The 15,368-nt window shown below is 40.6% G+C and overlaps 1 protein-coding gene across 1 annotated transcript; it reads left to right on the forward strand.

The window, feature by feature from the left end:
* The first annotated feature begins 265 nt into the window (after window positions 1-265).
* SRP19 (signal recognition particle 19) lies at window positions 266-7,865 on the forward strand. The gene is made up of 5 exons (XM_055436657.1): window positions 266-432; window positions 1,088-1,163; window positions 3,114-3,185; window positions 3,277-3,388; window positions 7,384-7,865. Exons 1-5 carry the CDS (start codon window positions 392-394, stop codon window positions 7,515-7,517), a joined length of 435 nt encoding a protein of 144 aa, XP_055292632.1. The 5' UTR covers window positions 266-391; the 3' UTR covers window positions 7,518-7,865.
* The last annotated feature ends 7,503 nt before the right edge of the window (window positions 7,866-15,368 follow it).

The following is a 15,368-nucleotide window of genomic DNA, read 5'->3' on the forward strand; positions in this document are numbered from 1 at the left end:
TTGCTCAGAACTCACAGATAACCCGCGGTGTTGAGCCGTACTCTAAGGATGAGACAAGCATGCAACATGCACACTCAAACCGAAAGTAGCTAAAAAAAGCGGGGGGGGTAGGCGGGGCGTGAAAGCGCAAACCAATTGTAGCGACGGCGCAAGCGTTCCAAAGGCTGGTTTCTGCACACAGTCACGTTCATGTACCCTCTCGCGAGAGGAAGGGACTTCAACGCCACGTCAGGAACCAGAGAGCCCCGGCGAGTAGGCGTTCCGGCGGGCGGGACTTCCGCCGGAAACGGGATGGTCTGGGACCCTGAGAGCTGAGCTCCGGCAAGGTTTTTAGCTGCAGGCCCGGCCCGGGTGCTGTCTGGGCGTGGACGCTGTCTGCACCCGGGTGAAGATGGCTTGCGCCGCGGCGCGGTCCCCGGCCGACCAGGACAGGTGAGTTCGGAAAGAGGAAGCGACTTGGGGCAAACCCGCCGGCTCTGCGCCTCCTTCCCCAGCCCTAAGGAAGGCTCCTCAGAGGGAGCTAGGCCCTGGCCCTGTTCTCGGGCGTCTGTACCTCCCGGAGGCCGCCGTTTGCAGGACCCTAGCTTCCAACTTTACGTAGCTCGATGTTTACCTGTGCTTGACACGGATATTGGGAGCTCCGTGGGTGGCAGTAAGGAGTCGTTAAGGGACAACTTTTTTTTCAATCGTTGGCCTGTGAGAGCGGAGCCCGCCCTCAGAAGCTTTTGACGGGCTGTTGTATTAAATGAACAGTTCCGGTATTGTTTTCTTTTCTTTTTTTAAAAAAGCTTTGTCTTGCAAGTGATGTTTTTTTCATCTAAGGTAATAAGTTAAAGTTCGGTTTTTAAATAGAGGGGAGCATCACTGACGCGATGGACACGAGTTTGAGCAGGCTCCGGGAGTTGGTGATGGACAGGGAAGCCTGGCGTGCTGCGGTCCCTGGGGTCGCAGAGTCGGACGCGACTGAGCGACTGAACTGAACTGAATAATAGTATTGGTGCACCGGCAATCTTGATGATGGTGAAAGAATGAATGAATTTGCGGAAATATTGCTCTAATGATACCAGCTGGGCTTTTCCTGTGGCAGGTTCATTTGTATTTATCCTGCTTATTTAAATAACAAGAAGACCATCGCGGAGGGGCGGCGAATCCCCATAAGTAAGGTAAGCATGCTTTGCAACGAGGACCTGGGCAGGTTGTCCTGTTAGGCCACAAAGACTTCTTTTACTCTGCTGCATTGTTTGAGGCCCAAGGAGAACAAGCAGCCAACGACTAGGCTGCTTTTTAAGTGATTCTTCATGAGCCTTTGTTTGAAACAGTTTGGGAGTGGGGTGTTGTAGGGTTTGCACATTTTTTTCTTTTTTTAAACCAGTGTTATGACAATCTTCTCCTTAATAAAGGAAACCAAAATTATGGCACTGTACAATATCATGTCCAGAATGTAGTTGAGTTTTTTATTTTAAACAAGACTTGCAGAAAATTCAGATGTGTTGAGTTTTACAGTTTTAGGCCCCTTATCATCATCATCATCCTTTTAACTTGGATTAAGTTACTCTAAAATTAACACTTTTTTAAAGTAGGTGTTTATAGTCTTAAATTATTTCTCCTTTGTGCTGTTTCAATAGAAAAACCCAAGTTCTTAGTTGGCCTACTGTCTTAAGTTTAGAAAGAGCCTAGAGCCAAGTGAAGGGATCTTTGTAGCTTTTTATTTTCAAAATTAATGTTATATCCTATTTTTTAAGACTGATTTACATTTTGTAATCTAATGGATTTAAGGAACTTGGACTAAAGCAATACATTATTTTTGTGTTATTTAATATCTCCCATTTTGCTGCTTAAATATGTAAAGTCTGCTTTCCTGCTACAGGGTAAAGGAGAAGATGCCAAAGCACTGATCAGAAAAATGCCTGACATCAAGCCACTTTGACAGAGGCCTCTGGTAGCAGGCTTTCAGATAATTTGGAGAATGATTGAATTACTTTTGACTTTATTGATAGCTTACATACATAAATCTTAAGTGTTTTTCTTGATTAATTTTCATGAAGTAAGAGCACATGGTTAACCAAGTACCCAAATCAAAAAAAAGCAAAACATTACTAGCACCCAGAAAGATTCCTTTATGTCCCCCTCCACCCCACCCCGAGTCGGTATCCCCTGCACATAGAGTCGTAACAAAGGATGACCACTGTCCTGACTTCCAATACCATAGATTACTATTGCTTGTTTTTTTATTTTATTTAAATGGCATCACACGCTATGTGCTTTTATGTCTGTCTTATTTCAATGAATGTTAAACTTACGAGGTTTACCTGCACTTTTGAGTATAGTTTGTTAAATCTCGTCTCCCTGTTGTAGGGTTTCCCAACAGCAGCACTGTTCACATTTTGAGCCAGATAGTTCATGGTTGTGAGTTCTGTCCTGTGCTGTCTGGGTCTCTGAGCAGCTTCCTTGTCATCTACCCACTGGAAGCCAGTGCCCTACCCAACCTTAGTTGTGATGATCAAAAATGTCTCCAAGCACTAAGTGTCAGGGTGCAAGATTACCTTGCTGAAAACTACTGCTCTATAGTATTGCATTGTGTGAATGTACCACAGTCCATTTTACTATTGACAAATAGTTGGGTTGTTTTTAGTTTGAGGCTGTTATAAATAATGCTTCTTGAGATTGTGTAATTTGTATTTTTGGGGGGGGTATATACCTTGCAGTGGAATTGCATGGCCATAAAGAATGAATTTATTTTACTTCCACAGATTCTGCCAAACAGTTTTCTAAAGTTGTTGTGTCTGTAATAGTTGTTTAACCAGTATTCATTGAAACCTATGTTCCAAGCATTATGCCAGGTGAATATATCAGTGAACAAAGCAGTCCTTAACCTTGAGAAGTTTATTTTCTCATGGAAGGGAAATGGACACAAAATCTGAATATGTGAGTCCCAGGAATTTAAAAATTACAGTTGAAACAGCTGTACCTAGTTTGTTTTTTTTTTTTTTTTTAAAGGAAACCAAGGGTCTTGGTATGTGTTTTATTCATAGTGTTTGAAATGGTTTATACAACAGTGTAGCAGTATCCACTTAAAGCCGAGCTATTTACTGTTTTCATCTTTAACATTTCAGGCTGTTGAAAATCCCACAGCTACAGAGATTCAAGATGTATGTGCAGCAGTTGGACTTAATGTATTTCTTGAGGTATGATACAGTTCTTCATTCACTAACTTCCATACTCATTTCATTGATGTGATAACTTTCATAAATCTTGTTTTTATTTCTTTCTGTTAAGAAAAATAAAATGTACTCTAGAGAATGGAATCGTGATCTTCAGTACAGGGGCAGAGTCCGGGTCCAGCTCAGACAGGAAGATGGCAGCCTCTGTCTTGTACAGTTCCCATCACGTAAGCTTTTTTTAATGAATGAATGAAGTTTGGGATAGGTTATTCCTCTACATTGTCAAAAATGTTCTACAACTGACATTTTGACAAGTCAGAAACATAATTTGCATTATGTGAATTAATTTAGAAAAATGACTACTGCTGATGGAGAGAGAGAAACAGTGCTTTTAATTTCTTTTATGTTAAGGACATTTGAGAATTTGATGAAACCTAGTAATCGTTTCTCCAAAAAAAATTGTTACATGAACATTTTATGAACCTATGGAAGTCCGTTGTTGTTCCCAGGTTAAGAATGAGAAATTTTTAAATGGTCAGATATTATTGCTATTCCACATCCAGAAATGCTTCAGTCTGTTACTCATTTCTAATATTGATAAATATGAAACACTGTATTGAGTGGAAAAAAGCAAGAAGTATGCAGTGTGGTGCTGCTAACATGTAAATTTAAATATAGAATATTACTATTTATTGATAGATGTGGATAAAGTGTTATTTATTGATTTTATATATGTGCGTGTGTATCAGTTCAGTTGCTCAGTCGTGTCTGCTCTTTGTGACCCAATGGACCACAGCACACCAGGCCTCCCTGTCCATCACCAACTCCCGGAGTGTACCCAAACTCATCTCCATTGAGTAGGTGATGCCATCCAACCATCTCGTCCTCTGTCGTCCCCTTCTGTCCTGCCTTCAATCTTTCCCAGCATCAAGGTCTTTTCAAATGACTCAGCTCTTCGCATGAGGTGTCCAAACTATTGGAGTTTCAGCTTCAACATCAGTACTTCCAATGAATATTCAGAACTGATTTCCTTTAGGATGGACTAATTGGATCTCCTTTGGCAGTCCAAGGGGCTCTCAAGAGTCTTCGCCAACACCATAGTTAAAACCATCAATCTTCGGTGCTCAGCTTTCTTTATACTCCAACTCTCACGTCCATACATGACCACTGGAAAAACCATAGCCTTGAATAGATGGGCCTTTGTTGGCAAAGTAACGTCTCAGCTTTTTAATATGCTCTTTAGGATGGTCATAACTTTTCTCCCAAGGAATAAACGTCTTTTAATTTCATGGCTGTAGTCGCCATGAGCAGTGATTTTTGGAGTCCCAAATAATAAAGTCTGCCATTGTTTCCACTGTTTCTCCATCTGTTTGCCATGAAATGATGGGACTAGGTGACATGATCTTAGTTTTCTGAATATTGAGCTTTAAGCCAACTTTTTCACTCTCCTCTTTCACTTTCATCAAGAGGCTGTTTAGTTCTTCTTCACTTTTTGCCATAAGGGTGGTGTCTGCTTATCTGACATTCTTGATATTTCTTCTGGCAATCTTGGTCCCAGCTTGTGCTTCATCCAGCCCAGCGTTTCTCATGATGTACTCCACATTTAAGTTAAATAAGCAGGGTGACAAGATACAGCCTTGATATACTCCTTTTCCTATTTGGAACCAGTCTGTTGTTCCATGTCCAGTTCTAACTGTTGCTTCCTGACCTACATACAGATTTCTCAAGAGGCAGGTCAGGTGGTCTGGTATTCCCATCTCTTTCAGAATTTTCCACAGTTTATTGTGATCCACAGAGTCAAGGGCTTTGGCATAATCAATGACACAGAAATAGATGTTTTTCTGGAACTTTCTTTACTTTTTCGATGATCAAGTGGATATTGGCAATTTGATCTCTGGTTCCTTTGCCTTTTCTAAATCCAGCTTGAACATCACGGTTCATGTATTGTTGAAGCCTGGCTTGGAGAATTTTGAGCATTATTTTACTAGCGTGTGAGATGAGTGCAGTTGTGCGGTAGTTTCAGCATTCTTTGGCATATCCCTTCTTAGGGATTGGAATGAAAAGGGACCTTTTCCAGTCCTGCAGCCACTGCTGAGTTTTCCAAATTTGCTGACATACTGAGTGCAGCACTTTCACAGCATCATCTTTCAGGATTTGAAATAGCTCCACTGGAATTCCATCACCTCCACTAGCTTTGTTCGTAGTGATGCTTCCTAATGCCCACTTGACTTCGCATTCCAGGATGTCTGGCTCTAGGTGAGTGATCACACCATCATGGTTATCTGCATTGAGAAGCTCTTTTTTGTACAGTTCTTCTGTGTATTCTTGCCATCTCATCTTACTATCTTCTGCTTCTGTTAGGTCCATACCATTTTATCCTTTTTGTGCCCATCTTTGCATGAAATGTTCCCTTGCTATCTCTCATTTTCTTTTTTTTTTTTTTTTATCTCTCATTTTCTTGAAGAGATCTCTAATCTTGCCCATTCTATTGTTTTTCTTTGCATTGATCACTGAAGAAGGCTTTCTTATCTCTCCTTGCTGTTCTTTGGAACTCTGCATTCAAATGGGTATATCTTTCCTTTTCTCCTTTGCTTTTCGCTTCTCTTCTTTTCACAGCTATTTCTAAAGCCTCCTCAGACAACCATTCTGCTTTTTTGCATTTCTTTTCCTTGGGAATGGTCTTGATCCCTGTCTCCTATACAATGTCACAAACCTCTGTCCATAGTTCATCAGGCACTGTGTCTATCAAATCTAGTCCCTTAAATCTATTTCTCACTTCCACTCTATAACCATTAGGGATTTGATTTAGGTCATACTTGAATGACCTAGTGGTTTTCCCTACTTTCTTCAATTTAAGTCTGAATTTGGCAATAAGGAGTTCATGATCTGAGCCACAGTCAGCTCCCGGACTTGTTTTTGCTGACTGTATAGAGGTTCTCCATCTTTGGATGCAAAGAATATAATCAGTCTAATTTCAGTGTTGACCATCTGATGATGTCCATGTGAGAGCCTTCTCTTGTGTTGTTGGAAGAGGGTGTTTGCTCTGACAAGTGTGTTCTCTTGGCAAAACTCTATTAGCCTTTGCCCTGCTTCATGCTATACTCCAAGGCCAAATTTACCTGTTACTTCAGGTGTTTCTGGACTTCTACTTTTGCATTCCAGTCCCCTATAATGAAAAGGACATCTTTTTTGGGTGTTAGGTCTAAAAGGTCGTGTAGGTCTTCATAGAACCGTTTAGCTTCTTCAGCATTACTAATCGGGGCATAGACTTGGATTACTGTGATATTGAATGGTTTGCCTTGGAAACGAACAGAGATCATTCTGTCGTTTTTGAGATTGCATTCAGGTACTGCATTTTGGACTCTTCTGTTGACCATGATGGCTACTCCATTTCTTCTAAGGGATTCTTACCCACAGTAGTAGATATAGTGGTCATCTGAGTTAAATTCATCCATTCCAGTCCATTTTAGTTTGCTGATTCCTAAAATGTCGACATTCACTCTTGCGGTCTCCTGTTTGACCACTTCCAATTTGCCTTGATTCATGGACCTAACATTCCAGGTTCCTATGCAAGTTGCTCATTACAGCATCAGACCTTGCTTCTATCACCAGTCACATCCACAACTGGGTCTTGTTTTTGCTTTGGCTCCGTGTGTGTGTATATATATATTTGAAATAGACTGGAAGAAAACACCAGGTCTTAAGGTAGTGGTTACCCTAATGTAAGCAGGCGGTGAGGAGTGGTGCCAGGGATATGATGGTCAGAGAAGACTGTTGCATTATCTTTAGCATTTTATTCCTTAAAAAATCTTTTACAGCTTAATGACATTGAATTTTTGTTAGGAGACTCTGAAGCGTATACTTCCTAGCTTAAGATACAATAACAGCCTGATTCTGTTACCACTTTGTTATGTTTAGATATTTCCTTTGATCTTCAAGTCAATTACTAGGATCAGGGTAAAAATTTTTATTTCAAATAGAGTGTTCTAAATTTTTGTTTTGTTCATTTGAATTTAATTTCAGCATTGTCCTTAATACATTTTCTCCCGGAATGGTCCCCACTTCTGTAGATCATTGTCTTCCTAGTTATTTAAGTTTTTCTTCTTAAATTCTTATTTTCTTGATGTGGTGATGACTTCATGAACTTTATGATTTTCAAGTATGATGACCTTTTACATCTTGTTTCTCAGTTTATATTCTAAGCCTAACTTCTGGTTCCTAGGTAAGTCAGTAATGTTGTATGCTGCAGAAATGATACCTAAACTGAAAACAAGGACACAAAAAACAGGAGGTGGTGACCAAAGTCTTCAGCAAGGAGAGGGAAGTAAGAAAGGGAAAGGAAAGAAGAAGAAGTGACCTGGTCTGAGCATCAAGGATGTGACACTACTGTAAGAGACGTGAGCGGACGCTTCTCATTTGTATCTGAGAGAAGCGGAAGCTTTTTGTTTGCATCATTTAACTGAGCTGTGAACGTTTGTGCTTCCCAGCTTCAACATCAGAGTTGATAATGAAATAAATATACATCAGAAGTTTGCATCCAGCTCTTATGCAGTATAAATTTTTTTTTGCCTCTTAATGCAGAGTTTTTGTGAAAGAAAGAAGCATATTCTTTAATGGACAGTGGGCTCTACCATAAGTTACTTGAAATCCTATATCTGTTTGTCCTCTGTGTAAACATGTTTCAAATAAATGAGTTTAATAAAATTTGAAATACACATTTTGTTTATCTTTTTAATTTTAGTGAAATAAAATTTGAAACTTGACTTTTTGTAGCTTTTGCTTATGAACTGATTAATGCCAGTAGAGGAGATAAAGAGAATAAAATGGGGAGTGGAACCTAAAACTGGAAGGTAGTTAAATCCTTTTGGAGGTCTATGAACAGGCAGTCTGTGGATCATATTCTTTTAATCAGTCTTTATAATTGAGTTATTTCATCAATTACTGGTTTGTTGACATGTCCTGAAATTTCAGCTTAAGATTTGCTTATTGTGTAGATTGGAGTTCTAAAATTATCTATGTTTTAGCACCTTGAGATAAACATTCTTCCAAGAAACTAAAGTGGATTGATAATTCTGACTTTATTCCAAAGCACTGTTCTAAAAGTGGTGACTTTGTGTAAAATTTAAGAGACTCATTCTCCAGCTTTTGTTTTTGTCTACTGAGCATCTCCTGGGGGACTGCCTTCTCTGACTCACTGTGCTTCCGGAAGAGCTGTCAGTCATAGGACTGCACCCTGACCACAGGATGTGACCAAGGCCAGGCCAGTGGAGTGTTTCTCTCAATTTTATATATGGAGTAGAAACACAAGTACAGATGGTGATAGGAGCTAAGATTTGATTCACATCTTGAGGCCTAGTGCAGCTCTTCTTTGAATCCTGTGAGTGAATTCTTAACTTTCAAATCCCAATTCCTTTTTTATTGCTAGAGATGGAACAATTCCAAGTGATTACAGAATAAACGAAGCCAGAGTTTCAGAACTTTAAAAGGGATTACACCCAGGCTGTATGAGATGATCCATCGGTGTGCAGGGGAAAGTATTAGAATTGCTACTTAGGTTTTCTCTCCAACAGTTTCTGTTGTTATTATGTCTTATAGTGAACATAATTGTATAGCAGTTTATATATCAAACTTACAAATAAATACAGGGGTGTAAAACATGATTCAGAAAAGCCATCTTTGGGAAAATGTATCGCTTAGGAATATGGCTGTATAACAGAAAAGAATGAGGGACTTAAACAGGAATTAAATTTTTAAATAACATGAAACTCAGAAGTTATTGTAGGTGTTGATTCAGTTGCTCAGTGATGCCCTCATACCTCTGCTGCTGCTACTAAGTCACTTTAGTTGTGTCTGACTCTGTGCAACCCCATAGACGGCAGCCCACCAGGCTCCCCTGTCCCTGGGATTCTCCAGGCAAGAACACTGGAGTGGGTTGCCATTTCCTTCTCCAGTGCGTGAAAGTGAAAAGTGAAAGTGAAGTCGCTCAGTCGTGTCCGACTCTTAGCGACCCCATGGACTGCAGCCCACCAGGCTCCTCGGTCCATGGGATTTTCCAGGCAAGAGTACTGGAGTGGGGTGCCATTGCCTTCTCCGCTCATAACTCTCTACTCCACTATCTGTGGCATGTTTCCAACATGCTTACAGTTGTTACAAACTTGTAAAAGGACTGGTGACAGACCCGACACCACATCAGAGTTCCACATCTGTCCCCCTTGACCTCACTGTGTGAAGTTCATAGGTTGATCAGGGGTTCATCAAACAACTTACGATTGTCATTATCATTCACATTGTGCTGTGTCAGGTTTTTGCTCCAATACTGTGTGTACTATAAATACACCTTTATACTGTAAAACTTTCGAGAAAGAAGCATCACAAAATTTTGAGTGAAGAATTTTTCAGTGAATCTTACGTAGATACTTTCTCTGAGTGACATATGTATTAATACTAGTGTCTCAGATGATAGTTCTTCAGAATATAGTTCTGATTCAAATGATGTAAATGATAATATCAGACCAACAAAAAGACAATCCTTAGTGATTGATTCAGCAGTGGGAAGTGAAAATGGTGCTGGAGAATGCTCCTTTGCTTCCAAAGAAAAGTGTATTGAATATAGTGTTTCAAGAAAATGATTTTACAGGTGTGTTAGGTGTAATTGTTGAATGTAATAACCCATAAAGTGTTAGTGAAATAACAGTTTTTGGCCAGCCACTGTAAAAATTGCCGGCCACAGGTGTTCAGTCACTCCATGTCCGACTCTTTGTGACCCAATGGACTGCACCAGCCTCCCTGTCCATCACCAACTTCCAGAGTTTACTCAAACTCATGTCCACTGAGTTGGTGATACCATCCAATCATCAACTTCTGTCGTTCCCTTCTCCCACCTTCAGTCTTTCCCAGCATCAGGGTCTTTTCTAATGAGTCAGTTCTTCACATCAGGTGGCCAAAGTATTGGAGTTTCAGCTTCAGCATCAGTCCTTCCAATGAATAGTTAGGACTCATGTCCTTCAGACTGGTTGGATCTCCTTGCAGTCCAAGGGACTCTCAAGAGTCTTCTCCAACACCACAGTTCAAAGGCATCAATTCTTCAACGTTCAGCTTTCTTTATAGTCCAGCTCTCACATCCATACATGACCACTGGAAAAACCACAGCTTTGACTAGACGGACCTTTGTCGGCAAAGTAATGTCTCTGCTTTTTAATATGCCATCTAGGTTGGTCATAGCTTTTCTTCCAAGGAGCAAGTGTCTTTTAATTTCATGGCTGCAGTCACCATCTGCAGTGACTTTGGAGCCCCCCAAAATAAAGTCTGCCACTGTTTCCACTGTTTCCCCATCTATTTGCCATGAAGTGATGGGACCGGATGTCATGATTTAAGTTTTCTGAATTTTGAGTTTTAATTGTTAAAAATAACAATTTTTGCTTGATCACAATAAAAACTGCCTGCCACAGGTGTTAATCTCTGCAAAAATTTCCTGGAAAGTGTGTTGAAAAAGGCAGGGATTTCTCAAAACCTGTCCTGGCCAACTTTCACTTGTTTCATTGTCAAGAACTCTGGCGCAAAGTGAAATACAATCTTCTCATTCCTGATAGAGTGGCAGACAAGGAAGTGAGTAGTTGAGAGTGGATTCTGGGAAGTCACTGTAAAAGATCTGTCACAGAAAGATGCCTAGAATCAAATTGTTTTAGAGATAGGGCGATAGGATTGTCAGAAAAGGTTTCACAACTATTGCTGTACGTGTTGCTGTTTGTTCATGTTGCAGTCAGTGAATAATTACTTCTTTGCCAGCCAAGTGAAAAACAGTCATTTCAGTGAATTATGTCCACCTTCTTTGCCCTTTTTTTTTTTTAAGGACTTTATCAGTTTTATACTTGTACATAATTGAAAGAGCTAGCCAATTTTAATAGTTTCCATTTAGGCATTAACTTCCATCTGTAAAGGAGGATGATTTCGTTTTCCTTTCTTTACTCCCAAGACATGCATGCATCTTTCCCATCTTCCCTCCTACCACTGTATTTCATCATTGTAATCACATCTTACCTGACTCCTGAGAAACCTGTATGCAGATCAAGAAGCAACAGTTAGAACCAGACATGGAATAATGGACTGGTTCTTAATTAGAAAAGGAGTACGACAAGGCTGTATAGTGGCACCCTGTTTATTTAACTTACGTGCAGAGTATACCATGCAAAATGGTGGGCTGGATGAATAACAAGCTGGATTAAGAGTGCCGGCAGAAATAGCAATAATCTCAGATATGCAGATGATACCACCCTAGTGGCAGAGAGCAAAGAGTAAACTAAAGAGCCTCTTGATGAGGTGAAAGAGGAACGTGAAAAAAACTGGCTTAAAGCTCGACATTGAAAAAGCGAAGATCATGGCATCTGGTCCCATCACTTCATGTTGATTTGATGGGGAAGCAATGGAAATAGAGACTTTATTTTCTTGGACTCCAAAATCATTGCAAATAGTGACTGCAGCCATGAAATCAAAAGATGCTTGCTCCTTGGAAGAAAATCTATGACAGACCTAGACAGCATATTAAAAAGCAGAGACATCACTTTGCCAACAAAGGTCCATCTAGTCAAGGCTATGGTTTTTCCAGTAGTCATGTATGGATGTGAAAGCTGGACCATAAAGATAACTGAGCACTGAAGAATTGATGCTTTTGAACTGTGGTGCTGGAGTCAATACCACAGTCCATCCTAAAGGAAATCAACCCTGAATATTCATTGGAAGGACTGATGCTGAAGCTCCAATACTTTGGCCATGTGATGCGAAGAGCTGACTCATTGGAAAAGACCCTGATGCTGGGAAAGATTGAAGGCGGGAGGAGAAGGTGGCGACAGAGGACAAGTTGGTTGGATGTCATCACTGACTCAATGGAGATGAGTTTGAGCAAGCTCTGGGAGATAGTGAAGGACAGGGAAGCCTGGCGTGCTGCAGTCCATGGGGTCACAAACAGTCGGACACAACTTAGTGACTGAACAACAACAATTTAAAGTGTACGTTGTTCTGTGTTTCATTCATAGCTGAATCATGCAGTGCCTTTGCTGCTCAATAGTGTGATCGGGGTGCAGCAGTACTGGACTCCCCAGGGAGCTTGTGAAAATTTCACACTCGCTGGGCCCAGCCTGGAATTCAGATGCGTTTTGAAGATTTAGCTTATCTCTGGAAATACTCTGGAGTATGCTGTGGTTATTTTTCTTTTCATTGGAGCTAATTTTCCTTTATTTGCTTAGTTTTATGAATATTTAATGAATTATCAGTTGTCAAAATGTCCTTTCAAAAAGCTTGTCCGTATCAGGTAGGTATTTTCTCTAAGGTTGATCTGCTTCCCCAGAGAGAAGTCTGACAGGCTCCCAGGAATATGAAGATCTGGGCGCCTAGTGGGAGAAGGCAGGGTGGGCAAATGGGTCTCAGCATTTGGTCACTCAGTCATGCTTTTTATGCAACTTCCCTCCCTTAACTCTGCCCGTGCCCCCTCTCCAAGGATCCCCCACTCTTTCCAGAGGATAAACCTCCAGTCTACATGGTTGTGAATAAGGTAGTTCTTCATTAAATCCTCTTTTTTTTAGTTCCCTCCCAACATTAAGATACTCTTTGCAGTTATTTTGATATTGGGGGTAACAATAACAAAATTTCTATGCCCAAAGAGAGAGACTAGGTGGGGTAGGCAGAATATGCTGTTCTCCTGACCACCATCCATCCTCACAAAAAAAAAACAAAAAACAGTAAATATGTTGCTTTCATGGCAAAAAGCTTTGCATGTGAGATTAAGAATCTTGAGCTGGAGAGAGTATCCTGGGTTATCCAGACAGGCCCAGTGTAATCACAAACAAGCTTATAACAGGGAAGCAGGGGTCAGTGTACGAGCAGGCCACACACGGGGGTACAGGCAGAGTATGGAAGCTAAAAGCAGCAAGAAAATGGATTCTCCTGCATCTCCAGGAATAATGCAGCCCTGCCCACCTCTTTCGGATGTCTGACCTTCAGAACTATAAGGTAATGCATCTGTGCTGGTTTAAGCCACTAATAATGTGTGGTAATATGTTACAGCAATAACAGGAAACTTACACACTAACTGAACTAATTCGCTAAGACAGACTGTCCAGACCTTGGGATTGTTGACCTTAGCAGTAGTCTCTGATAGTAGCTGTCATCTAAAAATTAGTCAACCTAAGAAAAATTGGAAGATTTTATTCGAGCCACATTTGAAGATTATAGCCTGAGACGAGCACCTCAGAAAGCTCAGAGAGTTGTTCTGCCCATAAAAGTCAAGATAATTTATATACGTTTTTTGAGACAGAGGGCGGTACATTAAATTATGTATTCGTATTTGAGTTTTCATAATCCACATGTAAGCGCCATCATGGTGGGTCATGTGACTTTTTACAAGTTCAAAAAGGAATGGTGTCTTTTAAAGAGTTGTCTTCATGCTGAGAGAATGTTGCTGGTTATGGTGAGCAGGTATTCCTGCTGACGGAGGTTTGGGCAATGCATAATGTGGATATACAATGCATAATTGGGGGAGGGCAATTTGCTCAGTCACATCCGGTTCTTTGCGACCCCATGGACTATGTAGTCCATGGACTTCTCCAGGCCAGAATACTGGAGTGGGTAGCCTTTCCCTTCTCCAGGGCATCTTCCCAACCCAGGGATCGAACCCAGGTCTCCCACATTACAGGTGGACTCTTTACCAGCTGAGCCAAAGGGGAAGCCCAACAATACTGGAGTAGGCAGCCTATCCCTTCTCCAGCAGATCTTCTTGACCCAGGGATCGAACCAGGGTCTCCTGCATTGCAGGCGGATTCTTTACCAACTGAGCTATCAGGGAAGCTGAAGTTGGAGGGAGTGGGGAGGCCAAAGGGCAAAGAAGAATTTCTTTGTTTAAATTTTTCTTGCCAAAACATGAATTTCATTTCACATTTTTAATCCTGGTTATACACTGGAACAGTTTTAAAATACTGGCACCTGGGTATATAGTGGATTGTTAAAATTTCTGGTAGTGGAGGCAGACACTAGTATTTTCTGAAAACTGCTCAGATGATGGAATGCACAACCAGGCCTGAAAACCTCTATACTGAGTATAAAGACACCATTAACCTAACTCAGTGATTTCTTGTCAAAGTGTGGTTTCTGTATCAGCATCACCTGGGATCTTGTTCCAAATACAAATGTTTCAGCCCCAGCCCAGACTTCCTGAATTGGGGATGGGACCAGCAATCTTTTACCAATTCCTCCCCTCCCCAAAGAAATCCTGATGCACACTAACATTTGAGAACCTCTGATTTGACCAAAGAACCTCTTTATTGCTCTTAATTCTCTGAGGCATGTGTGTTACAGATTTTATAAGCTAATACTGTAGTAAGCAGCCCGAAAAACTTAAGGTCATTCTAAGATATATTTACTTTCTCCTGCTGTATCATACAGAACTAATATTTGGTTAAGGATGTGAATTCTATCTATTACTCTATAAAACACCATGATTCTAGACATACAGACATGTAAAGGCAGATGTAGGAGAGGATGCTGACCGAAGTATACTCTCCAAAAGTACGTATTTTTAATAAAATCCCCAGTTCTTCTTTTCTTAGTCTAAAAATATAGAGTGATTTGGAGGCAGATATGTGTCTACTATATAAGATATGATACCACACACTGGTAGCTGTGTGACTGTGTGTAATGCGTTATGCCAGCTTTAGAGCTGCCTCCCTCTCAGTCAACTACTCGTGATAACTGCAGCCTCCGGGTATCCAATCAACCACAGATTGGGCAGTACTGCAGTACGTGTTTCTTGAAAAAAATCTCTACGCGAGCCCATGCAGTTCAAACCTATGCTATTCAAAGGTCAAGAAGAGTTGAGGTTTCCTCTCCATTTAGTGCTAATCATTAGTAGAAACTCTTTTTGACTGGTGTGTTTTTTCTGGCTTTTAAAAATTTTTTTATTGTTTTAATTGAAGTATAATTGCTTTACAATGTTGTGTTAGTTTCTGCTGTACAACAACACGAATCAGCTACATGTAAACATACATCCCCTCGCTTGTTTTTAGGGAAAGTCTTTGCTCTGACAGGTAGCTACCACCATGGGGAAAATTACAGGCCAGGTGAGAGCGTCAATAAACAGCAGTGTTAAAGGGTATTTATCTGTATTAAGATTTTTCTTACATTTTCTTTTAAGCCCCATGAAAGAAAATGAACTATAAAAGC

Source organism: Moschus berezovskii, chromosome 9, assembly GCF_049115385.1.
Source record: "Moschus berezovskii isolate FMDL1 chromosome 9, NW_MosBer_1.0, whole genome shotgun sequence".
Taxonomy (NCBI): domain Eukaryota; kingdom Metazoa; phylum Chordata; class Mammalia; order Artiodactyla; family Moschidae; genus Moschus; species Moschus berezovskii.

Excerpts from the sequence above, each read along its gene's own strand:
- SRP19 (XM_055436657.1), top strand. The coding sequence starts at position 392 with ATGGCTTGCGCCGCGGCGCGGTCCCCGGCCGACCAGGACAG. Across the intron at positions 1,164-3,113 it reads GGCGAATCCCCATAAGTAAG|GCTGTTGAAAATCCCACAGC; the intron begins GTAAGCATGCTT and ends TTAACATTTCAG. Across the intron at positions 3,186-3,276 it reads GACTTAATGTATTTCTTGAG|AAAAATAAAATGTACTCTAG; the intron begins GTATGATACAGT and ends CTTTCTGTTAAG.